Source organism: Ammodytes marinus, assembly GCF_949987685.1.
Source record: "Ammodytes marinus genome assembly, chromosome: 6".
NCBI lineage: Eukaryota > Metazoa > Chordata > Actinopteri > Uranoscopiformes > Ammodytidae > Ammodytes > Ammodytes marinus.
In genome coordinates this window covers 11,535,357-11,561,775 of record NC_137235.1, presented here as the reverse complement: position 1 = coordinate 11,561,775, position 26,419 = coordinate 11,535,357, and the positions used below count along the sequence as shown (strand labels likewise).

At 40.5% G+C, this 26,419-nt stretch overlaps 1 protein-coding gene across 2 annotated transcripts in view; it reads right to left on the bottom strand.

The window, feature by feature from the left end:
* Positions 1 to 26,419, bottom strand: part of tbck (TBC1 domain containing kinase) — a 40,648-nt gene that overhangs the window by 12,785 nt on the left and 1,444 nt on the right. For both annotated transcript variants that reach the window (XM_080030109.1, XM_080030110.1), the window contains exons 3-23: positions 26,089 to 26,161; positions 25,716 to 25,830; positions 25,551 to 25,624; positions 24,225 to 24,366; positions 24,026 to 24,086; positions 23,871 to 23,932; positions 22,954 to 23,015; positions 22,568 to 22,716; positions 21,875 to 22,013; positions 21,632 to 21,731; positions 21,474 to 21,523; positions 21,216 to 21,345; positions 20,817 to 20,915; positions 20,650 to 20,712; positions 20,427 to 20,553; positions 20,151 to 20,201; positions 19,946 to 20,029; positions 18,729 to 18,814; positions 16,621 to 16,657; positions 13,099 to 13,260; positions 5,382 to 5,554 (exon numbers count right to left, since the gene is read on the bottom strand). In XM_080030109.1, coding sequence (XP_079886235.1) covers positions 5,382 to 5,554; positions 13,099 to 13,260; positions 16,621 to 16,657; positions 18,729 to 18,814; positions 19,946 to 20,029; positions 20,151 to 20,201; positions 20,427 to 20,553; positions 20,650 to 20,712; positions 20,817 to 20,915; positions 21,216 to 21,345; positions 21,474 to 21,523; positions 21,632 to 21,731; positions 21,875 to 22,013; positions 22,568 to 22,716; positions 22,954 to 23,015; positions 23,871 to 23,932; positions 24,026 to 24,086; positions 24,225 to 24,366; positions 25,551 to 25,624; positions 25,716 to 25,830; positions 26,089 to 26,161 — 2,039 coding nt within the window. The remainder of the gene's footprint in view (positions 1 to 5,381; positions 5,555 to 13,098; positions 13,261 to 16,620; positions 16,658 to 18,728; positions 18,815 to 19,945; positions 20,030 to 20,150; positions 20,202 to 20,426; positions 20,554 to 20,649; positions 20,713 to 20,816; positions 20,916 to 21,215; positions 21,346 to 21,473; positions 21,524 to 21,631; positions 21,732 to 21,874; positions 22,014 to 22,567; positions 22,717 to 22,953; positions 23,016 to 23,870; positions 23,933 to 24,025; positions 24,087 to 24,224; positions 24,367 to 25,550; positions 25,625 to 25,715; positions 25,831 to 26,088; positions 26,162 to 26,419) is intronic.

The following is a 26,419-nucleotide window of genomic DNA, read 5'->3' as shown; positions in this document are numbered from 1 at the left end:
ACAACCCAACAATGCTAATCTTTTTTGTACACATCACTGAAAAAGAACTTCCCAATAGATGGGCGTGCAGCCAACGTGTTGCGTTTAGTTATCGGAACGGTTGTGTAATTTACAGTATGTGGAAGGAAATCATCTGGGATACACCCTTTTATCACAAAAAAGGAATTTGATCCTGGTGAATAATTATAAAAACAACCAGAGGCTAGTTTTATGACATCAATTTACCACAATTGGCCGATTCACCATGTAGGAGTAGAGATGCTCCTCAGATGTCGAGAGCCTTTTGCCCTGTGAAGGTGCAAAGTGTCTGCGATCTGGCCTGATTCTGTTTGCAACAGCTTACAGTGCTTAGCTGGTGATTGCTGATTCCAACTAAGTTATATTGTTTGTGTCCCTGCATGAAAGTGGATGAGGACTTCAGGAATCTCCATAGAGTTGAACAAGCTAATTTGCTTGACTGGGCTCATGTATAAGCACATTTCAGTGTGCTGAGCAGCATAGATAAGTGAAAACACCTATAGATCTATTCCAGTGAAACCAAGCAACTCTCTTTCTGCAAATGCACATAAATGTATCCATACACACACAATATAGTGACAAAAATAGGCAGATTATGCAGCCTGTCATGCCTGGAGCTGATGAAGCGCTGTGTGGGGACACGATGAGCAGTGTGTGCCAGCTGAGAATGTCTTAATGACACTTTTGCATTTCACTGGCCTGACAGCGATGGGGCTAAACTGGAGCTGCTGATAAACATACACAAATCCTCTGCAGTGTTTTGTGTTTGCGTGCATGTCTATGTGGTTCACAGTCGCCAAAATAAACCCAATCACTTAACATATTGGACTGGGAACAACACTGTTATACAGCTTGGATAAAGCTTGATGACATGGTCAATGACTCATTTGGACCACCTTCACACATGACTGCAATTGTGCTGAGGCTTTCACATAGAAAACAACACAGTGGTGTTTGAGCATGATTTGAAAAAGATTTTTTTCAGACAAAAGAAGAACAGCAAAATTGAGGCCATGATCTGAGAAAAAATGCTGACAACAAATAGCCCTTACTGTAGCAACACACCATTTGAGGAGGACTTTAAAGCAAAGTCCTCACAGCTTCTCACATACTCCCAGTTTTAATTTTGTCCACACAGCGGTTACTGATATTGCTCTAACATGAATGATTTCTCTTGGAGAGAGCACAACAAAAGCAGCCTCCTCTAATGAAAATTCATCTCTATTGTTGCTGACAAAAGAAAGAAATTGAGAACAGACGTGTTCTTTGACAACTGAAGTTACAGAGGCTGCAGTATAACGCTGCCTTAGTGTTGCATAAGCAACCTGCTTTCAACTTATAAGCTTGATGATTTAAAAGTTTGAAAACAAGCCCATAAGATCACAGTTCTTCATAATATAGTCAGCTATGCATGACACACTTCAAAGAAATCAAAAAGATTACTGGAAATCTTCCGAACTGTGCAGTTTGTTAAAGACGTTACAAATGATTGATATGTGATAATTGGAAATAAAACATATATAGGGTGGACACAGAAACAGGAAGGCCTGTAATGTATGCAACCCAAAACTTTATTTAAACAGCCACACAATTAACTCATATCTTTGTGAAGCTAGTAGGTTCACTTTCTGTTGACAAGGTGTCAGAGGCATTCATTCAACTATATGGCCTTTATTGAGAGATGTTTCTAAGAGTTGAAACGACATGTCATTATGTCAACACAAATAATAAAAAATAATAAGATACAAAAACCTTTAATTTTTTTTAAAAGCTTTGGTTTTAGATTGCTTCATATACTGTTTTATATATAGAGCCATGTAATTGTGTCTAAGACCTGTGCAATAGCTTTTATATCCTAGATAAAGACTAATAATAAGTAAACAAATGTTGTAGACGTTACCTAAATTGACCTAATTGTGAATGCTGCATTTGCTGTGGAAAATTGGAACCTCGGCAGCATTCCTGTTTCCTCGTGGACATCCATTCGAAACTGAACGCCAATATGAATAAGCAATTTGTGAAAGCTGCCCAACTAACTGCAGACATACTCAATTCATGTCAACATACTTGGCAGTCTCGTTGGCAATTTAATGAATGGTACAAGAGTAGAGCAGTTTGTATATGTTTTTCTATGCTTAGATTTTCTTGTTAGTTGCTCAGAGAAAAGCGAAGGAGAGCTCGTTTTGTCCTGTTCACTCACTCACACCAAGCTAACTGGACAGCAGCTGTCCAGTGAGATGGATTTCTGTTCACTGAGAATCTGCTGACAAGGGCCTCTTGCTCTGAGAGGGCAATAGGGAAGCATGTCACACAAACATACAGTACTGTATATGCATCAGTATCAGACAAACAACAGCAATGTATTTGGAGAGTGACACCCACATAATTGGCTATATGAGTAAATATATGGAGCGTTTTGGAACAAAGCACATCAAATGGCGATTTCAAAAGGGATAGTCCATTTGGTTATTCCCAATCTGAGCAAAAATAATAATCTAAACAAATGTTCTATTTAGTCTAGCTTGATTTCACAGTAAGCAAATGTAGGCTGCCCAAATAATTAAACAACAATTTTGATATCTTATCGGTCAGATATTTGGAATAAACAGTGTAAAAGTGTGAAAGGTTTTTTTTTTAGACTGACTTCACACTGATCTACTGGTTGGAAAAATATTATTTTAAAGGAGAAGTAAAGTGATATATTTTTCTTTGTTAATATATTTGTTAAATCACTCATATATTCATACAGCCATCACTTAAAAGTATGCACAGTTCATAACACATGTCTCCCAGTCATTCAGCTTTGCAGTACCAGTAATTGCCAGATAAAATGTTGAGTATCCCGCTCACTTTTTTCCATTCAGGAGACAGAACGCTATAAAGAGGCGGGTGTCTGTACACGTGAACGACTACCCGCTGCTCTCCATCGTGGCACTATCTGACGAAGACGGCTGCGCGTTCATCTGGTGGTGACGTAGGGACGAGGGAGGAGACTGCTAACTGCAGTCACTGTATAAAATATCACATATCACTTACTTCTCCTTTAAATTGCTTTTAAACATCATTATTCTTGTGGACTTTATTCAACATTTTCTGTATGTTCTTTCCAACCCAGCTGCATTTCGGTTCACTTCCTGCACTATAAGGTTAGCTTGAAAACGGTTATTTTGGTTAACAATTCTTTCATTTACAACTGCCCAAATGAAACGCACCAGGGTTCAATTTGAACTGACTAAATGTTGCATTAATGAATTACATGAATTAACTCGAGGTCATTGCAAATGAGGGACACCCCTCAATTGATCTTTCGAGGATAAATAAAGGAAAAATGAAAAATGAAAGGGGCATAAAAAGTATATTCTTTTTTTCTTTTTTTAAGAATTTTGTGGGGTTTCTTTTAGAAAATAATTTGTGCTACAGCTCTTTTTTTAAGGCTCACAATTGTTCAATCTGACCCTGCCTAATACAAATAAATGTTGACTATTAACTAATATCTTGCCATGCACTTTCTTTCCATTAAATGAATTAAAGGATAAAACTCTGAGTCACTTGTCAGGTCTATTTTGCGTCCCTCTAGATAATGTTAAAGTTACAGCCCTACACTTTTGCCCTCAGCTCTCTCTCAGCCTGACGGCTGTTTTTGTCAAATTGTAAGTTGGCACTCGCTCCATCTCAAAGTGAATGGGTATTGGATGTGTTATGTGAGCCTAAACTGGAAAAAATATTATTTGCTAACAGACATAAGGCTGTACTTTTCAATAGAGCGTGTAGCCTTTTTTCAAAATACATTCAGACAAGTATTTTATAACTAGGCCTACTATGTCGTCTTCCACTGTTTTTTTAAATTTGTTATTATATGTGATTTAAGTGATTGAATTATGTTACTGTCGTTTCAACTTGCTCAAATATTGCTATCTGTATTTCTCTGTCATGACATGGCTATAGCTGTGCCCCAGCATATTCCCCAGGGTCTCCTCTCCTGTATTTCCAGTGCTCTCCTGTCTGTCTCTGCCTGTATGGTTTGTGTGTGTGTGGGTTGTCTTGGGCGTGCTTTCCCTTCCCCACTCACCAGCAAACTTGCCTCCAATCATCTCATCAACTGCAGGTTCCACACCAACTTTTCACCCTATCATTGACCAAGCTTATGTGGTAGATTAGGCTTCTAGACCGCTCAGTTCTAGTCATTAGAAGTATTTGCAGTGTTCTATGCTGTGTTAAACCGTTCGTCCTCTGTGCTCTGGGAACATTACATTCCCACTTGCCTGCCAAACCACCAGCCTCCTTTCTCCTGCTTCAATCCAACCAGCCACATAACACTATAACTCCCTCTCTCACTTCTGAATTCCTTGGACAACACTCCACCATCAAACCCCTACAAAGCCCTGCAGTAAACCCCTTTTCTCTAAAAATCTCATTGTGTACATGGTCTGCATTTGGATCCAACTCAATGATCGTAACAATGTTTTATGTTTGTATACACCAATATTGTGTATGCTTATATTGATATATTGAGTCTGAAAAAAAAACTGTAATCTGCTTGAAAAACAAAATTACATAAAAAAAGTATATTCACATAAATTCCTATTTGCAGTCATACTGTACAATTTGTCTTGTGTGTACTGCGTGTGCGTGTCCAGTGCTGACAGTGACATTTCAACGCAGTGCACTCCTGCCCCAATGTTTTCATAGGAAGAGGTGGGGTGCAGATAGATGCGGCCATGGATCAATGCCACCACGTCCCCAATTTCTCATTCAGACTCGGCTGAATGAGAAAGATTACAGCAATCACTCGGGCACAATGCGGATCGGGCTGACAAGAAGTGGCTGTGAGCTTTCTGGACACGACACATTCGGGTGGGAAAGGCAAACAGGGCTGCGCCACAGAAACCCTCAAACTAAAAGAAAAGGCCTTTTTACACTTCTCAATTACACTTGTTATGCTGGTTGTGAGAAATGCAGTTTACAAGAGTTACTGATGTTCTGCAATCAGGTTTATATTTGTAAAAAAAAAAAGCAGCTGTTCAGTAAAGTGCAGCGAGTTACCCTTTGTGCAAAAATCAGAAAGAACGTGTAAGGAGGAAGAATGATGCTATTAAAACCTCTGATCAAACAGAGATAATGGAAGGTGACAGTCTGAAGCTATTTATGTTTCAAAATGATTTCACAGAGAGGCGTATACACATGTTTTATACATGTTATGAAGGGCAAAATGTAGGTAAAAATGTATATTTCAAATCACATTCACTGTTACTAACCTTAACCTCAATCTCATCAGACAGTGACTCAGTTAAAGTTGGAAGTTCTCTCTAGATAACGAGGTAAATCGGTTTACAGCTTTTGTGTGTGAGGAGTGTGGAACTCACCAGGTCAGTCTTGGGCATATCCTGGTAGTCAGACGAGTAGTATGTTGCAGCTTTCCCGAAGCCATTGTCACCAGCGGGTTTCGGTGGCTGAGCATGTTGTCGGTACGTAGCACTTTTTGGAGTCCAGCAGAATAGGTTGATGGATTCACGAACGCACCGCTCGATGTCAATTTCTGTGCAAAATAAAGGACGAGAGAAAAAAGAAATTGGAGCTGTGACTTGCCAATGCTGGAGTTTGATTACTGCTGATCAAAGTCATGATGAACCACAAAGCCGCCTTAATATCGATTTTTTTCCCCCATGATTGCAAACATCCACATACATTTCCAAATAATAAAATCCCTATACACACAAGCCTCAGAGGGTACAGCCATGCCAGGGACTCAAGGAGGATTTAAATACACACAGTGCAGCTTAGAGTAAACTGTTAATGCTAACATTCCAAAGTGTAATGTTGTTATATTCACTATAAGGTTAGTGTTTTAGCGTGCTAAAATGAGCTAATCAGCACTGAAGACAGCTGGAAGTGATAGCAGTATCAGGACTTTGAAAGTTAATACATGTATTATATTATTGGACCAATAAGACATTTTGACCTGATGGTGGCACTAGATGGAAACTGAGAGGATCAGACGTAATTAGACATTATCCTGAGGGGTAGGCTACATATGTTACTGCCTGTACTAAATGAAAAGGCAATCCATTTTAAATAGTCAGGACATTTCACTTTAACCACCCCCTCAAAAATAGATTTCTTTCAATTACAGTTGAACAACATTTTACTTCCACAATTTAATTTTACTGCTGGGTGAGAATATGAGAGTAAAATAAAACCTTCCCCTCCCTTGAAACAGACATAAATTGTAAGAGATTATGTAAATGTCATGTGGGAGGTGTAGATGCAGAAGTGAGCAGCTTGACCTTGGCATTTTGCTGCCATTAATAGTCCTCCTGCCGTGCCAGTGTCTTTTTTAAAGATAATAACTGGCCATCGTTTAGCTGTCGTTCCCTCCTGCTACAGAATAGATTTTTAGTACAATGCTGAAATCTTGTTTCCTCTGCCTAATGTCTCTCCAGCAGTATCAATCCTTCTCCTGCTTCTCGCCTTTGGAATAAAGAGGATTAGGGAAACAGGGACTCACTGGATTAGCCGAGGATTTGGGTAAATTAGGAATTTTTGAGTTTCGCACTTCTCTTCACATAGACATCCTCTCTCTTTCACTGCTCTTTTTTTGTGTGGATAAGCAAGCACGTCTGGCTAATGAGGGCTCCTTGGGATGACCTGGCTGCACCTGGCCCGGGTTCCAGTGAAGATATAGGAGATGTGGTATCTTTCCCCATCATGGTTAAGGGGATTGTCAGCCCTCATGGGGCTTAATTGGACCTCACAGATTCAGTTACAAGGTTCATTCCAGTGATAAACACACAGGTGGTCTGAGATTCTTCACCGACAAGCTTACACACAGTTCAGGGAAACACATTTCTCCCTCCCTAGGGCGACAAATGCAGCACGCAATCACTCCTCCCGCTAAAAGAGGCAGGAATGAGGAAGAGGAGATTGATAGCGGTTTTCACAAGCTCTGGGCTCAGCTGGGAATTCTAAGGGGGACAATTCGAATAAGGAGCAATTTTTTATTTTTTTTCTCAGACAACATTACATGTATCAGTGTTGACGGTGGGCTTCGACGAATAGTACAATAGCGTGATTAGTTAAGGGTGCAACGCAGGTGCTTGGTGGAATTGGATTATGGTGCAAAGGAAGATCTATGGTAATGGAGATCGGAAATGTTAGTGAATTAAAATTGAGAAAACCAGTTGTGTGATCATTTTCTAACACTTGATAATATGACAGACACACCATGAAAATGGCTTTTGATCATTAATTCATACATTACAAACCAAAGCATACTTGTGACAATTCCCTTTTTTGAATAACTTGTTTTTATTGTAAACCATGATAAAAGTATTGGATGGGAGTGAGCAATGGAGAGTGACATATTTATCTTGGCTTTGTACATCTATCATTCTGAATGTGTATGATTGCTGTATGTTTGAGGTGGTGGTCGGAGGGGCCGTTGGCGCTGAATGGCAGGCACGCTTCCGTCAGTCTGCCCCAGGGCAGCTGTGGCTATTATCGTAGTTTACCACCACCAGTATGACTGTGTGTGAACGAATGGAGCCTGGAACCCTGTAAAGCGCTTTGAGTGCCTTGAAAAGCGCTATATAAATCCAATCCATTAATAGTAAAATCTTAAAAATGTTTGCCTGATCAGCAAACCAGTTTCTTGAACTTAAACTGACACTTAACTGTATCACTCTTTTGTTAAACTCACATGAAGCTTTTTGGTTATGTATGCGTGATCCTTGACATTGTGGCAAAATGATCCAGCCGCACATAATGCACAGATGCACCAGCCAAAGGAGGGCACCAATGGCAACCAAATCCCTGATTGTAAATACAAATATCCAATGCTTCAACGTCAATGTTCTCCTTCTGCTAGTCTTCTAGGTGTCCCAGGGTTGAAATGTTGCCTGGAGCACTTTTAGCAGCTCATGCTTGTTTTTCTAAGATATGAACGGTTTTAACTAGAGCTCATCAGTTCTGTGGCCAGCTCTGCTCATTGAGACAGATGCTAATGTCCCGTGAAGGCAAATGCTGCTGCATCATCAGTAGACAGGCGGTTCCTGTCAGCCGGAGAGCCTCTGTGGTTCATTGTGAATCAATGAAGTCTCCCAACAAGAGAAAGTTATAGATTACCTGGGGCACCAAGACTAAGCGAATGGGAAGCACAAAATTAGATTAATTGCCACCAAATGGAAAGCTGAGATTCATTGCTGCCTCGAAGGCAAAATGTGGCATCAGCACAGATCATACCTGTTTCACGTTCAGATTTTATTTGACTTCAGACTCGGTATGCTGGATCTGATATCATTCAGTCATTTGTTCCCTCTATTGTGGCCACAGATAGGCCACAGACATAATAACATAACCCCCACTCTACATCTATGAACATTGCTGCCCAAAATATATTCATGTTTTATGTATTTTAGTATTTTTCTTATTGTCTGTTTTATGGTACCAGAATGCCAAAGGCAAATTTACATTTCATGTAATGGTCAATAAAGTTTCTTATTTTATCTTAATTGAAAGTAATACAGCAATTTTTAGAGTCAAGATGTCATCAAAAACATTTTTGTGAAGAGACAATTGTGTGGTGCATATTGAGTTTACGACATACAGTATATAGCCTATGACTCAACTGTCATATCGACAACTTGGAACCAGTAGTTGAACATGACCTCACAGTCTGTATCGCTGCCCTTAAATCCGGACCTCTCCTCTGCCGTGGAAATTTGGCAACAAAAGACTACACAGTGTTGTGCGTAATAGGCTTGTCACTGAGAATAAATGTCACTTGTGCCATTTGCTGCCCAGAAGGAGAGGAAGAGAGGAGAGTGTCTGAATCATTCAAGAGCAACTGTCCTGCAACGTTATCTTGACTGTTAATTTTTATTTCGACAGCTGCAGAGAGGAATAAAAGGGAGCCGACTTTTATTTTATTTCATGACTAAATGTCAAGCCCACTTATGTGCCCATCAAAATTCATCCATTTCTCTGAACCTTAGATTAGTACAAATTTAAATGGAGGAACCTTTGAAGTTGTCGCCTTTTTACCATTGACGAAGCCATTGACGCTAACTATAGGCTTCAATCAGACACACGCTGAAATTACCAGAAATTTCAATGATGATGGTACCTGACATGAATGGTACAAAAAGTGGGAAACAACGTGCTCCTACATGTAGTGCCTTAAATTCACAATGAGTTGAGAATTGCAGCTGCTATAATTTTACTACAGCGTCAAAATGTTAGTTGATTTAAATCTTTAATTATTCTATTGATAGTTTAAAATCCAAAAGCTCATTCAAATCCAACATAAATCCTAATTTTGTTTTGTGTAAAAAAATAATCTTATTAAAACACATTTTATTTGATCTATCTTTCCCTGTGTAGGGGAGAACGGGGTAATTTGTCACACGGGTTGGTTGTCACAATCGTTATATCTCGGAACCAGAAGGCGCTGTCTGTGAAATTTTGGTATGTAAATATCCAGAATTGGGATCAGAGGTCACCTACATAGTCTTCCTTGGAGTTAGACTGCTGAATTTGAGGTGAGAGGACTGTTTGTGTTTTTCATGTCAAATTGAAAATATTTAGCTCCTCAGTATTTTTCTTCTAGGCTTTTACAGAATGGGTTTATAACAAAACACTTGTTACCCATAAAAAGTGTGAAGGGTAAACTATAGTTTAGATTGTGGTTAGCAAGCTAATTAGTTGTCAGATGGTTGTTGGCCTTGATGCTAGCAAAAAATTCAAGTTGGGGTTGGTCGTCACATTTTTGAGGGGGTTGGTTGTCACAAGTTATCCAAAGGCTACAGCCAGAAAAGGAACCCAATAACGAAATAAATTGTCAAGCTGTATCCTCACTGACACCCCAGAGAAGGAAAGAATAGAGCAGGAAAAGGCAGCTAGCATGCAAAGGAAAAAAGGGCAACACAATCAAAACAACCCAGTGCATCCCAAACTAGACAAGCTGCCAAGGCTACAGTTAGTTACATAGGCCTATTTGTCAACTTGACAATGGAATTGCATTTTCAAATTTAGTTCTACTTTCTTTCCTTCTTTTCAAGATTATTCCCATTAAGATAACATTGTGACAAACAACCCCATAGTGTATGACAACCGACCCCTTGATGGGGTTGATTGTCACAATGTGTAAGGGTGTCTTTGATGATTAATTTCTTCTTTATTACAATAAGATAGAAAAAGTGAGAGGTACACATTTCAAGCCAACACCTTAAGCTTCAATTTAATGTAGGAATGACTATCGAAAGATATTTAGGTGATGACCAATTCTCAGTAGAGTAAAAAGTGTGCCTACTTACCCCGTTCTCCCCTACTAAACAAACTAGACTGGGCCTATTATTCCTTCTGTTATAATATCCTGCCAGCATCAGGGTATGTTTTGTGGCTTCCCATGTTCAGTTCTGGTAGCTACATGTGGAGCATGTGGAGTCTGCTCTGAAAAAAAATAAATGTAAGCCTCAGTTGTACGAGGACATCAATTCTACAAGCGTAAAGGTGTGGGCCACAAATCACAGGATATCAACCATAACTTACAGTCCTGTGTGTGTGTGTGTGTGTGTGTGTGTGTGTGTGTGTGTGTGTGTGTGTGTGTGTGTGTGTGTGTGTGTGTGTGTGTGTGTGTGTGTGCGTGCGGCAAGGTATGTTGAGTTTTATATAGCTCACTTATGTAACAAGGCCAAATATGTGTCTACTTTCTAGTTCTATGCTTTGCATCGCATGCATTGCAAGCCAAATAATCCAAGATACACTTTAAATACTAAGCATTTAGCAGTTCAAAAGCTAATGTAAGGAAGAGGACAAAGACACACAAGCAGCTCTGTGAAACAGTTTTTTAGCAGTGTTGCTTTAAACTACTAGATCAACAGCATCTTAACATGCTCACACTGACAACGTCAAAATTCAACTGATAGGCAGACATACTGGTTAACGTGGTCGGATATAGTGGCTAAAATCTGTTTATTAGCTCTAAACAAAGTACAGCTGAGGAAGTTCAGAATGTCACTAGTTTTGTAATTGGTCATAAAGCTAACTACGTTTTGAGATTGTGGTGCTAGAAGAAAAAGTCAGGCCATCACCAAAGTCAGTAGTCTTCATTCCTTGGGAAGAATAAAAGGCAGGATATGCAACATTTTCAGGAAAATACAAAGTCACACAAAAATGATCACTTCTGCCTCACTAAAATAAGTGGTGTTGTGTCTATCTGCAGAGTACCCCCCCCCCCCCAAAAAAAAAAGCCGGAAGACCTCTACTGTTATCGTCTAGCGTTGTTAAACATTGTGCTGAAATGTTTGGTTCTCGGTTGGATTAACAGTGTGTGTGTCCTCTAAAAGTTAAATCAAATCATCTTAAGTACGGACCAGAACATGAATGGAAGCTTCAGTAAACAAATCCATCTTTAGGTCAGTCTACAGGCCAGTTTATTCCTAACAGTGCCAGATACTATTCTGTTGCTACCCAGGTATACACAAGCTGTCTGTGATAATGAAGCTGGCACTGATAAAGAGAAATGAGCTGGCAGCAGTAGCCACTCTCAGGAAATCTTGCCATAGAAGCTGACTGCCGCTCTGGGCCTAACATATTTTACCTTTATAAGGAGAATTGGCTCTCCTCTTTCCCTCTGCCTCATCACAGGAATCTGTTGGACTTGGGCAGTAAAACACAGTGAAGTATAAAGGCAGCACTGAATTTGGGCCGAATGGTAGGCTGTGCTCCTGCATTACCATTTGGACAATTCACCCCCCTGTCTCTGTTGGAGTAAATATCCCAATGTCATTCTGCCTTTCAGGTTGAAAAAAAGAAAGGAATAAGCAGCATTTGGGGATAGAGTTTAAGGACATGATTTGAGCCATCCCCTAGATGAGAGTTGCACTCTGAAAAAATATATTATGAGTGCTGCTCACTCAATTTATGACGCAAATTATTATTTGTCGAAGTAATTTGCTTTGTGCAACTGAAAAGAGGGTGTATTCAGAGACACGTTTACGAGTCTTGACTCTGGGTGGTATATACTGTCAACTACACATGTCCCCTGGGCAATATGTCAGTGTCTGCCTACGCCACATCAAAAAATGCCCTTGGAATGGTGGTCAGTCTGTTAAAAGTACAAGTACATATTACAAAGCAAAACTAATAAGTGTGCCGTTCCATCAAGCTTTTCAACCCACTGAATTCCTCCTTGATTTCCCTCCTCCTGTGCCTTTTTTTATTATTAAAGGAGGCAGAATGAGTCCTCCAGCCTGTTGTGCACTGGAACCTGCAGGGATTAACAACCATACTGCTAAGTGAAAAGACTACATTTCAATACTTCAATACGCTGCTACACCTTTTCCATTTCCACACCTCATTGTTGCACTGACATGTCAGACAGAAGTGTAATTTGCCATGAGGGTCATTATTTCTAATGGGCTTTGGGGAAAAAAACAGATGCAGGTTTATCACCTGTTATTTTGCGTATGCTTTAGCCATTTCCCACATTTTCTGTTTCCTGCCAGTGTCATTTCCCTCCTACGACACTCTCCGCCCGTGTTTGTGCAGTTGTTAAATACAAAACTCGGCATTAGCAACGCAGATAGTTGCTTCGGGCAGCCCGCAAGCCTCACATACCTAAATTCTTGACCTTGGCTTAATTTATTTTTTGTCTCCTTTTCTTGCCTGAGCGGCTCCGAGCTGAAAAAGTAGAGCGTAATACGCTTAGAGCACATCACGCAGGGAATAGGTCTGTGTATGGGGCGCAGAGCTGCCTTCTTTGAGGATATCAATAAGTCAGACACATCAGCACACATTAGTTCTCTGAGGAATAAAACACAGCCATCTGCTTATACAGATGGACAACCTTCAAGTCTAGTGAGGAAGGCTTAAAAAAAAGTATTTCTGTCTGATTTTCAAGTGTGTCTACAGGTAGCCATAACATCTTAATGCATGCAGGGAAACAAATAATAAAAATGATGCCAAGAGACTGTTGTTTATTTTCAAGTACAATTTGGCCCTGACCTGAGTATGGAATGTACCTGCAAAGAGGGATGTGTGCATTCACACAGAGATGTAATAAACACCAGCTGATGTTCTCACCTGGCAGGTCGGAGAAGAGTAGGATGCACTCGTTGAAGCCGTTGGCCAGGAGACGGTCCCTGAGCTGCTGCAGTATGGCCACGCCGATACAGAAGGGGAAAGAGGAGTTACCCAGCAGCAGCGTGTCCCACAGGTGGAAGATCTTGTGCAGTGGAAACACATCTGTATGGCGGGTATACGCCAATAAACACAACAATAGGGGAGAGTTTTTTTTTACAAAATGACTGAATACAAAAGTGCCAGCAAAAGACAAATCCCCAAAGGGACACACAACAGGATAGTGGGAGCACAGAATGCAACATGCAAACAGAATTGCGGAGTCAGTTTGTATATGATGAGTATAATTTGCATGTGTGCATATAGTGCATTCACACACACACAAACACACACACACACACACACACACACACACACACACACACACACACACACACACACACACACACACACACACACACACACACACACTATGGCTTTAAAATAGGGAAGCTCACTAAGCAATAATAATGTGAATTGGCGTAGTTGCCTGAGGAGGGATATTTATTGTGTGGGAGGCAGCTGGGAAAAAGGTTTTTAGGTGGGTGTTGTTGCGGGGGAAATGACAGGAAGAACATCAGGGGGGCTTGAAGGAGCTCGAGAGCTAGGAACCTGCTCAGTTTGTTTCAAGCCAAATAATAAAGAAACCACATCCTGACAATGCGTCCCACTGCAGTTATTACATTCAGTATACCAGAAAATGTAATGTTGCCTTCCCTGTTGAGATTTATGCATGAGGACTAATACCGTCCACCTGTTAATATCATCCCAGGGTTTTGTTAAAGGAGATGCAAGGCTGTACTGTAGACGTGTGTGGGCAGACTAGTGGCCAGGCTGAGAGATCGAGAGTGGTGAGAGAAATGCCTCAGAGGGTCCGCGCCACATTAGTAGTCAGCTGGGCAGCCCCTGTGCGCGTGAGTGACAGGCAATGTGTCTGAGAGTTTGTGTGTGTCTGTGTGTGAATGGGAAGATGACCCTCCAACCTTGTCTCCTATTGGATTTGGGACATTAGCAGTCAGAGAGGGGTGCACCTCCTGAATACTGGACTCACACAATGCCTCTGAGGGAGGATAAGGGGGTAAAGGGGTCACACCTCGCACTCTCAACCCCAGGAGTGGGCTCTGTGTGTGTGTGTGTGTGTGTGTGTGTGTGTGTAAGAAGAATTAAATATCCCACTGCAGGATACAGAGCATTTTGGCTACCATTACGATAAATCACAGTTTATGCTCTGCCTGTAAGAGTCTGCACACTCAAAGTTCTAATGCAACTATAGCTAAAATGATATCAAAAAGGGCGAAAAAGTCTTTCAAACAGTTGTAAAGTGCAACAGCGCCGCACCTAGAAGACACAGAGGTTAATTGCACATCATTTAAAGTGTAACAATGATTTGTGACCCCTGCTTATGTGCCCATATTTCAGAGCCCCAACTGCGCTGGAGAGATAAAAGCGTATAATTCTGCCATCAACTGACAAACTGCACGCCGTTGAGTACACGCCAGAATAAAACCTTTTGTGTACCTCTGCTGCAGAACAAAAGGTGAAAGGGCTCGAGAAATACATGACGCTAATTGGAATCAACAAATCAAATTGAGATTTCCACTTTGAGCAATGAAACCTGCAGTCATTGCTATTATTTAGCCATAAAACATTTTCAGATTTGAATAATAGCAATATAATATTTGGCTAATTTAAAATGTCGCCTGCTTAATTATAATCTTCGTGGTTTATACTGCAATGGTGAGTTTAGGCGGATTTGGCACGCAACGTCTCAAAACATCCAGACAACATCTAAAATTGGAAAAACATAACCGCTGGTTGGACTCCAATCACATTGCCTTTTATTATTTCATTCCCAGCGGGATGACAAAGCATACACACAAATGCATACAATATAATATAAAAGTCCAATTTAATTCAGAACATTACAAGCTTCACAGGGATAGCAGATACTGCTGGGCTATTGTATTGGATACCATTACAGAGTAGCCTTTTGTGACTCCAGTACTGTACAGTATTTTTCAAAAGGCTTTTAGGAAAACTAGCAGCAGGATCTTTTTACCACGACCCTTACAGCCACAGGTGCTCTTGAAGATGAATTAAAGAGGGACGATTCAACTACAAAATCCATCGTGGGCCCTAAAGATTACATTAAAAAGTCTTCAATAAATATGGACATAAGTTATAAAAATACATTGCGCTTTCCTCGAGGATCTCCTGAGGAAGGCAGGGTCGTCGATAAGTGTTGATGTATTTTTATCATCAAATCCATATTTATCAAAAGCTTTTTTATTCTCACCATCCTGGAACTGAGCGCCTTGAATTGATTTTGTCTGCCCCCATCCTACCCGTGTATCTAGACATCCTCTATTCATTCCCCTTTTTAATATTGCCTCTTAAATCTTGCAGGTTAAAATACATTCATTTTGCTTTTTCAGCTGACTGTAAAATCACAACACTGTAATCAATATTCTTGAAATAGCTGTGTGACAACAACCATCCCGACACCTACAGCTCATGTAATGTATTTTGTGAAATGACAAAAGGCACAAATTAGGTGTTTTATATTTTCTAATCGGGGGCATTAATAGCTGTGGCGAGTCACTACTTAGACGCAGGAAATGGTGCAGACCGGCCCACGGGGAGTGATATAATAAGCCGGTAAAAGTCTACTACTCAGTCTCGCCACTTAGAGTCACAGAGATGGGACACTCCGTACTCGCATGCATCTGAATATAAAATAGCTATTTTTTTTAACCTTTTTTTCTTTCTTTTTTACAAACTCCAGCATTTCGACCATCCATTTATGGCTGGATTAAAAAGTTAAAACTATATTACTGTCCGCATGATAACAATCACAACTCTGAATCACGTTACATGGGAACCACTTTACCTTGAGTAGACATTTGATGAAGTAGACGTATAAAGTACTATTAAAGTTATACCTCAAAACTGTTCTTAAATACAATTCTTGATTAGATGTATTTAGTTGTTTTTCACCACTGAGTTTAAGGCCTCTTAGTAGCTACAGATCAGCAATGACAACTGAGCAGACACCAACCACTCAGACTAGATATAGAAATCTTTAAAAAAAGCTACTAAGTGGACCCTGAGTTAGGATTTATTTGTGATGTTGGAGGCTGGTACTTAACTTGCTGATCCCATATACATTGAGAGGAAACATTGATGCAAGCTGCTGTCTTTATGTTGGATGTTTTAAATGTATTCAGATAAATATCAAGTCGTTGCGGTTTTAGGATCGGAATTAATTAGCAATTGAAAATAAAGGTCACTGGGATGGAAACTGCACGCACACAAGCCTTCAGAATGTGTCCATGCTGGAGCCAATGACCTTTTCTCTCTTTCACCGACACTCAAATTGGAGCAGACTCAAAAAAAAAAAAAAAAAAAAAAAACTCTTGACAGTTTTGAATTATGCAAGGTGCCACATCACATCCACATAGAGAGTACAAATAAAAGCCAACTTACGTGTAAACATAGTCAGGAACCATGGAATAGCATAAAGCTGTGTGGTAAGAAAAGAAAATATATTAGATAGAATATATCAGATACTATGGCACTCATTTTTAGTATGTCAAAAAAAATAGCTTAGAGCTTAAATGAAATGAACCAACATGCTTTTCTCACTGTAGAGACTTCGGTCTTTAAAAAAAAAACCCCGGACATGGAGAAACATCAATGGCAATAAAGAGCAAACTGCAGAGCTTAGTTATTAATCAATGGGGAGAAAGTTAATACTTTCTTAATATACCAGTCATCCATTCTTCATTCACTCTCCCTGTTCCACACTTTCCCAGGAAGAAGTGCTGGAAATTGAAACTCTCTCTCTCACACACACACACACACACACACACACACACACACACACACACACACACACACACACACACACACACACACACACACACACACACACACACACAATTAACGACCTGCCAATCTCTAGCCACCGTTGCTGAGCCTCTGTAATACTCAGTGGCACAGAGTGTGGAGCAGAGAGTGCAGAAACACTGGAGTCTATCTCAGCCAGTTAATTTATGGCTAATTGCAGGGGAGCAGGTGACTGTTCAGGAGACCTCTTCTGTGCCCAAGGAGTGATGAGCAGGACAGAGAGCCACTGCACTCACAGCAGTCTCAATTTTAAACAGCTCAGTAGCAGGATTGCGTGTCCAGCCAGATTGGATTGGTTTAGTTGTAAATGGCATACCCAGGAGAGGAGAGGAGATGTGCCCAAATAGAGAATGGCCTGAATTAAACCACTGGCCACACATACAAGATGGCTCTCTGTCGATGGCTTTGGGGCAAATAACAGAGCGGAATCCTCGAGAACAACAACATATTTCAGAAGATTACTTGTTGTTTCTGAGTGCTTTCACAAGATCTATCTTTTCATTTGATTTTTGTCTCCGAGAGAAAAACTGCTTTTAGCCACTCATGTTTTGGTATGCATTGAGAGAAGTCAATGTATTTCATACTGCAGTGACATTTGGTCTTTTAGGGCCGATGGATTTATTGCCTCGGTAAAACTCTAAAGTTCACAGAGAGAAAGGACAATTTATGGTCTGTATAGTCTAATTACTGGGATTGACATCAAGTGCAAGAGCTGTGTCAACAAAGCTTGCTCCAAAATTACCCGGGTCCAACAAAGAGACCAGGGATAACAAAGTCTCCTTTGAAAGGCGAGTCAATGCTGGCAGTGCTTTACATGCAGTTAGTGTCAAATCAGCATCACCATGAGAACATGCTTTCTCTTTGGAGTGCCCAGGAGGAGGAAAATATAGAAAGAATTTCAATGTGACATAATGTTCATTGTTGATTTATTTATTTTTCTTAAATAGCACCAAAATATGCAGGCAACACAACCATCCTCACTTTATTTTTCCCTTCACAGTATATATTATCACAGACAGACAATCTAGGGGCAAAATTGTGCGCGTCACTTGCACCACTTTAAGGAAAATTAGCTGCAGCCTCCGAGCCTACAAGGACAAAGAGAAAGCTTAAATCCTCCACTCCTCTGTGACAAAGACCCCACTCCTCTTCAATGGGTCAATGTCCCAGAGGCCGGTCCACAGGTGACACACATTCATCAGCAACTGAACTGAAAACTACCAGAAAAAAAACCCAGAGAGACGGTAGAAACTTTAACCTTGTCACTGTCTGAGCAGAGCTATAAAGAGAAAAGCAAAGGGCAGGAAGAGGTGGCACAGAGTAAGAGAAATAAGGGGGAAGTCTGGCCGAGGAGGACTATCATTAAGTGTGCCCAGCAGACATTAGTGGCTGTATAAATCATCAACAGTGGACTACAGGGAGAACTTAACCCTCGCCACAAACTCTGGGACGGAGGACGTGGAACAAAACGTGTCAATGACAATGAGAAAACGGATCCAAAGTGATCTATGGATGGACATTTCCCTTGCCCCTGGTAAGGAGCCAGACACTGGAATCATTTCTTACCACGTTTGACTTCTCATTAAGAGTAAACTGGCGATATAAGACAATGTTATTTTCCTGGAATTATTACACTAGTCTATTGTTTTCAGTGTGTCACGGCACCTGCGTTCCTGGTAACTTACGTCTGGGATGAAGCCAATCTCATTGAGATGGTTGCTTAGCTCAGGGTCGTGGAAGGCAATCATTTGGGAGAAGACAGTCAAGTACTCTGAAACACAGGCAAAAAAGGGGAGAAAATGGTCTGTACGTAAAAGCTGAAAGGAAGTTTACCTGACCTAACATGACTTCACAGTCAAGAGTAAGAGGTAAAGAGTAGTAAGAGTAACACAAGAGGTACTACACAAGAAATACAGATTCACTAACTTCTACACAATGTGTTGGTGTATACCAAAGAGACATTTTTGGGACTGTTTTGTTTTGTATTTTGAATGATCAAATAAGAAGGCGGAGAGCAGACTGCTGTGAATCTTTGTAAACTAACTACCACACACGTCGAATGGAAACATGCTGGGCAAATTCTGAGCTAGCATCATTCTTCACACTGCAAGTCAACAGAGGAGCATGGACCAGACAGATAAACATTAGCTCGTTCTCCAGGGCATCTAGCAGTGGAAGGGAAAAGAAAATAGCCACATTCCCCACAGAGTTCAAGATGTGTACGGTGTAGCTGTGTTTATCAGTCACACAGGCATTGCTTGTGACATTCCTCTGCATGCTTTTGCAGTTTTCATTTGTTTCTCTATCTCCAAATGATTTGGCTCAGCTGCAATCTCCATTAAGAGAGACCCGCAAATTAGTTTTCACTGCTTAGGAACAACGTGGAGCCAAAATTTAATCAACATTGAGCTGACAGCCTCAATATCTGTGCCAGCCAAAAGATAATTTGTTTGTGAACTGAGCGCTTTGCTCTGTGGCCAGGTTTAATACTTATAACTTAACTTTCAGTGGCAGTTTACTGCATTAGCTTAAAAAAACAGGATAGCTAAAATAGAAAAAAACAAAGTGTGTCGTTTTCATTACGAACCAGATATCAAATTAAAATATTTGAGATCACAATACTGTATTTATTTCTTTAAAGATTTTTTATGTGGCATTTTCAAGCTTTATTTGATAGTTCAGAGTTGAAATGGGGAGACAGAGAAAGAGGTAGGGTGATATTCAGTGAAGGCCCATGGGTTGGATTTGAATCCGCGACCACTGCAATGAGGCCTGAGCCAATATGGTACGGGCTCTATCCACTACGCCACCGCAGCACCCGCCATACTGTATTTATGTGCATAATCCAGCAGATGAGTAACTTCTCCACACCCAAAAAGTGATCTTTTGAAGTAGATCTCACCTTGAATGACATGAGAGTTGTCCTTCAGGAAAAAGTTGTACAAGTATTTGGGTATGAAGGCAGACATGCAGGCGTACGCCAGGGCTGTTGAGAGAATCACATGAGTATAAAAAGGAGCCAAACAAAAGAAACAAAAAAAGAAGGGAAACACTCAGCAGTGATATTGGCAGTAAGCTATTTGAGAGGTCAGAGATCAAATTCTCACCTTCGTTGTTGAAATTCAAGTAAAGGAATGGGGCACAAAGTGAATCCAAACCTTGACATGATAAAAAGAAAAAAGGAAAAACCTGTTGGTTCATGATACACATTTGCCTACAGTAGTTATAACTAAGGGCAAGGAAGGGTGTTTACAAGATGTAACATGAGCTCCATCTAGTGTCCAATCCTGTATATTAAATGAGGAAGACTAGAAAATGAAGGAGGGAGTGAGAGGAATAAATCAATTGAGACAGTAAAGTAGAATGTCAGGGGAGTGACTGACCCTGCCAGTAGACCAGGTCAGGGTGTGAGACCACCCAGGCTTTCAACACACGCCTGAACTTGATATGGCCCTGAGGAGATGACAGCAGTTCATCGTACTGGTGGCAGCGTGGGATATCTACCTCAATCTGCACACAAAAAATGGCACCCAACAAAAGAATTGAGCGAAATTCATTTAAAAAGGGGCTCAACATTTTACTGCCATCCGGTTTTAAAGAAGTTACCTGTCTGTCCGTCGGTATAGGAGTATCCTTATCTATGCTCTCATATTTGGCTTGTATGTCTCCCTGCGTAAAAAATACAAAATAAAAAATATAGATATGCGTTAGCACAAAACTGAATGCAACACTGAACCTTTTTCTCAAGAAGGAGGCTACAATTTCTCTTGTACCTCAATTGCCAGGAGTCCTGCCCACGCCAGCCCCCGAACAAGAGGGGGGATGTCCACTCTGGCCTCTTTCCACACTAGGTTCTTCTTGTACGGATAGGCCTGGAGACCAAGCATTAGACAGAGCTTTAGTTCAACAATAACCTGTTTAAAATGGTAACGATTACAAATACAAATACAGGGAATAATATTTAAGTAGAAAAAAACCAGCAGGCTCACACAGATTTAGGCACTTAGGTCATGGGTTTAGCATCCCAATGTTGTCGTGCTTTGAGTATGTCACCGTCTGTGTAATATCAAGCATCCATTTTGTGTGTGTGTGTGTGTGTGTGTGTGTGTGTGTGTGTGTGTGTGTGTGTGTGTGTGTGTGTGTGTGTGTGTGTGTGTGTGTGTGTGAGAGACCTTGAGCAGCCTGTCAAATAGGATGATGCGGATGAGTTGGTACTCAGTGTCTCTCTCGCGGATGATGAGTGGCAGCGTGACGGTGGACGACAGCTCATTGCTGCTGTTGGATTGGGACAGACTTGACTGTCTGAAGGAGGCACAAAGTAAAAGGAATATGACACCACCAAAGCCAAAATAAACGAGGGAATGATGTGAAAGACAGTGATAGGCAGAGGAGAGGACAAAGGTGCAAAGTACAGGATGGAGATTTCTTACTCGTCTTCCAGTAGAGGGAAATAGGCTTCTCCTGCTACATCCTTCAGTCTCTTAAAAGGGGAAACAAATGAGAGAGAAGATGTTGGGCCAGGCTACACACATACATTCATTTAAACAATACTGCATGCATACATCTGCTGACAAGTTTGCTGTCTTACATTTCTGAGTTGGCAGAGAGACAGGGTCACTGTGGTGTCGTCAAGCAAGAAACTACGATCCCTTCCCTGGCCAAACGACTCCCCGTCTTCCAGGACAAAACTGAAAGAGGGACAGAGACAGAGAGAGAGAGAGAGAGAGAGAGAGAGAGAAAGACAGAGAGAGGAAGACTTTTCACTGTCTGAAGAATATCACCTACAATAAGTAAACATGTGTCTCAGTTTATGTGTGTGGCTGTTATGTACTTAGGCAGTGTGCAGATTGGAGCTTTGGACTGTATGATCTCCTTGTTGGTCAGCTCCTTCTCCAGGTCTCCTCCTGCCAGACACCACAAATGGTACACCTCATCGATGGCCCGCTCTGACAGGTAGTCCTCATCATCGTCTAATAACAAACACACACAATTTACATTATTAACAGAGGTCCAGCAAAAATCATGTTTAAATACTGTATCTATGATGTCCACAAAAAATGGCTTGTGTGTCTCTGAGTATCACCTTTTTGTATTTGATCCTGCTTGTTTTCAAGGGGGTTTAACATGTAAAGTATTTCACTAAATAAGTAGAATGGAACAATTTATTTGATTTGCAATTTCTGGAAATAACAGGTAGGAGTACACATGCAGAAACAAAGCCACAAGGAGCTGAGTGGCATTGAAATTGAATGCAGCTATCTTTTGGTCCAGTTGTGTTTTGCTAGTTATAGAAAACTATTAATTTCGAGGACATGAACATGCATGGTCTTGCACTTAGTCTTTACACTCTGATTACTCTGCAAATACTAATTAATATGGACGCTGGCCTGCCTTCCTAAAAGCCCTTCAAAATAATCTATTCAGCTTTAAATTGTGTATTGGAAGTTTTTAGACAAGATGGTGATTGGTGTGGTGTTTGTATGGTGTAAGGGTGCGTGCACAGTTGTGTGATGTTTGGGCGGACCTTTGCAAAGGTCACTGATGTCTTCTGGGAGCTCCAGATGTGCACAGCGCAGGGAAGAAGAGAAGAGGCTGACAGGCTTCTGGAAGGGTGTGTAGAGGCAGGAGATGCCATTAAACACAGGGTCTCCCAGCAGCTCTGCAGGGGTCGGCCTGGAGGAGACACACATAAAAACCTTACACAGTGTGCGCCCACGTTGCCATTTTGTAAGAACTGACTACTACATTGAGCATTTAGTTATATAAAGTCATAAAAGCATCTGTTTGGATTTTATTTCCCTTCCTTTTTGATGTTTCACGGAGCTAATATCTCATAACCTGCGTTTAAGCAACTAAATGGCCAATATCCTGATACAGCAAGATACGATAACCAACCGAGACTGCATTTACCTTTTGGATGGAAGAAAGGTCAAGCATTTCCTTAATAACTGAAGAACGTTCTCAGGCAGCTCCTTGAAAAAAAAAGAAAAAGAAAAGTGATCATATTAGCTACGGTATACGCAATAAAGGAGAGGTCACATTCATCTTCCAGTGATCTCACAACAAAATAAAGAAAGATTAGGAAGCGCTTACGTATAAAATACTCTGTTACTACATCTATGTTACTGAATACAAACTGTGGAGTTCTAACTTAATGGACAGCATTACATGTGCATGTATAATAATTTCAGGGGATAGGTAAGTGATGCAGACAATGCTTATATACAGTATATATTAAACCTAGCAAGCTTTTATAGAATACTGAGAAACACCTTTTCAGAAGCTGATCTGTATAGAGCAGGATTTTTAAAAAATCTGCACTTTTGATTATAAACTGTAACTTGACTATATAGATATGTCAAGTTTCACAAATTTAAGTAATGTTATAGTCAGATGTATAAGCTTGTTCACTAAGTTTCTGGGCTGATATATCCTGAACTAAATTAGGAAACCTTTCTCAATTCAGACTATATGTAGGCAAGGTTCTTTATTTAAACTTGATGCATTGAGCTGTTTGGTAATATTGTTGAATAAAAAAACATGAAATATTTCGCAAACTATTGAAAAAACTATTCATTGATGTCACTACCTGAACTCAAACTTGAACTCAGGAAGGTCATAGTATCATAGCTATGCTAATATCCTACAGATGCTCAAACCTTTTAAAACAATATTGTGATGCCAATAATGTGACCTAATCTAATTGTATAGTGATATCCAATAGATCTTGCATTAAAATAGACCATTAAAAATGACTATAATTTAAAATTATCTTCATATAGTATCTAACTGACTAAGCTCGAGGCAGCCAATGATTTTCACTCTACCTTAATGGTATCCAGGCAACCATGTTCCTCAGCAAGGACAGTGACAATGTCATCCATGCAACCTGAGAAGGACAAACAATATCACGGCATTACGCCTGATTGAGCTTGAGAGCATATAGCTCAGTACTTCGATTAATTGCGTCCTTTTCACTTACCCAAGGTTAGAATGAATTTCAGTCTCTCGCTTATATCAATATTGTGCAGCAGTCGTCTGCCCTGGAAATGAAATACCGCATAAGAATTTGAGAAGAGAAGAGATCAGGAATTCAAGAAAGCAGAAATCAAACAGCACCAAACAAAATCTTGCACAAATGACTTTATGTTGTATGAGGTGGTTTACAAAAGGATTCTTACTGCACACAATTCAAATAGCAAAACCCCAAGGGACCAGACATCTGTCTTGGGACCTGAGGGCAGAGGAGCTTCATCATGGGAAGAGTCACTGGGGTGGAAGGAGCCCTGAGCGATCACCTCTGGAGCAAGGTATGATGGGTACCTGAGGAAATGTCCATACGGTGAATTAACACCATACTTTGTCATCCTCTTCATGACATTTGTACATTTGATACATAGTATTATCCAAGTAAGTAAACAGAGCTGGTTTGACCCACAGTGCAGAAACAATCCAATCATCTTTAGTGAGCTTTGTTTGATTTATATTACACAATGTACGAACATGCCATTCACCAAACTACAAAAAAAATGTGTATGTTAAAGGTGACATCAGCAATTCTGGAGAAAGCTTGTTGTCAAAATCCCTTTTTGTCCAAATCAGTGAATATCTCCTTACTATGCGCTACCTGTCGTATCTGTGTGTGCGCCGAAAATAAATCCTGTGGTAAAACACAGATTAGGCTCTGTAAACAGGCATGTTGCTATAGGGTGGGCCCCCTTTGTTTACATACCTGAGCCTGGCCTGTGTATTAACACCATATTTATTTTCAGTTCACACACAGTACAGACAGGTAGTGGATCCTCAGGAGATGTTCACTGATTTTAACAAAAAGTGATTTTGCCTGGGGGCGCCCATAACTCAGTTGGTAGGGCGTCCCCCCCATGGGCCTCGGCCAGCAGCGGACCCGGATTCGATTCCAGCCCGCGGTCGTTCTCTGCATGTCACTCCCCTCTCTGCCCCATTTCAACTCTGTCTCTACACTATCAATAAAGCATAAAAATGCCAAAAAAATATCTTAAAATGTTTTTGATTTTGACATCAAGTGTTCTCCATAATTGCTGACTGCACCTTTAAGTGTCACTCAGTGGTATAGCATATTCAGTTTCTCCTGAGATCAACCTGCATTGCTGTTTGACAGTTATGTTTATTCAATTCTCCATCCAGATGTTTTGTTTGAAAGTCATGGGCGTGTGCCATTGTTCCTCTTTTCAATTTGCAAAAAGGATATTACACAGAGATACTTGCTAGAACACAAAGGCCTTTGGATTAGGATAAAAGTCCAATGATCTGTTACAGTTCCTGAACCAGGAAACCTGGTTTCTATGAAAAAGGATGGGCCATCATGCATCACTGTTACGGTCAATTGCCCTTTTTATGATTTGACTAACAGCAAACAGACACAAGTGAACCTCTGACCCTGAACAGACAGCTCATGTTGCTCAGTCCCAGCAGTTGAAGTGTTCCAGAGAGGCAGTAATGTGATGAATGAGGAGAAAAAGACGTACCCAATGGGAAAATCAACATCGGCCCCGTGATCAGTCATGTGATAGAGACCAAACTTCGCCAGTTTGACATTCCCCTACAAAGAAAGAATCCATCTTAAAATGACAGTACGGAGCGAGACTTTCAGCCAGTGAAAGATAGACATACATAACACAGTTCAGTTGTACCTTGCAATCCATGAGCACATTGTGTGCGCTGAGGGCTCTGTGCACCATACCATGTTTGTTCATAAAATCCAGGCCTTCAAGGACCTCATAGGCTACCTGCAGCACCTTCTCTGGGCTAACACATACAAAAGAAAATACAGGGTATCAAACTTGTTCTCTAAAGTGGTGATCAGGTCAGAGAAAAAAACTTTCCAAATAAATTATTTATATATTCAACACTTGACTGTTGTTATTATGCAAACCTAACCTCAGCCAGTAGATGGCAAGGTTAATGCATAATACAGTACAAGGTTTATCAATAAATGCTCACCCGCGAAAGTGAAAACAAGAATGTGTTCACTACATATTATCTTTTAATTACTGAATATCTCACCTGGCTGTTTTCCCCTGTCTTTGGAAGTCACTTAAACCGCTTTCATAGTGTTCAGCAACAACAATCAGCCGTTCTGTAAAGCAGCAAGAAGAAGAAACCAAAATAAAGACATGCAACTGAGTTAGAAAATTATTGATTGTGCATTCAAAATTAAAAGGTATGTAGCCTATTTACGTTTAACCAGTACATAACGAGTGGGGTGAAAACACACACCTGGTCTAGTGTTGTTTTTGGCAGCCTGTTTTAAGTTTAGTTTTAGTCTAGTCTTTGTGTCAAACTGTCATTTTAGTTTTTATTAGTCATAGTCACGTTAACACTCTTTTTAGTCTAG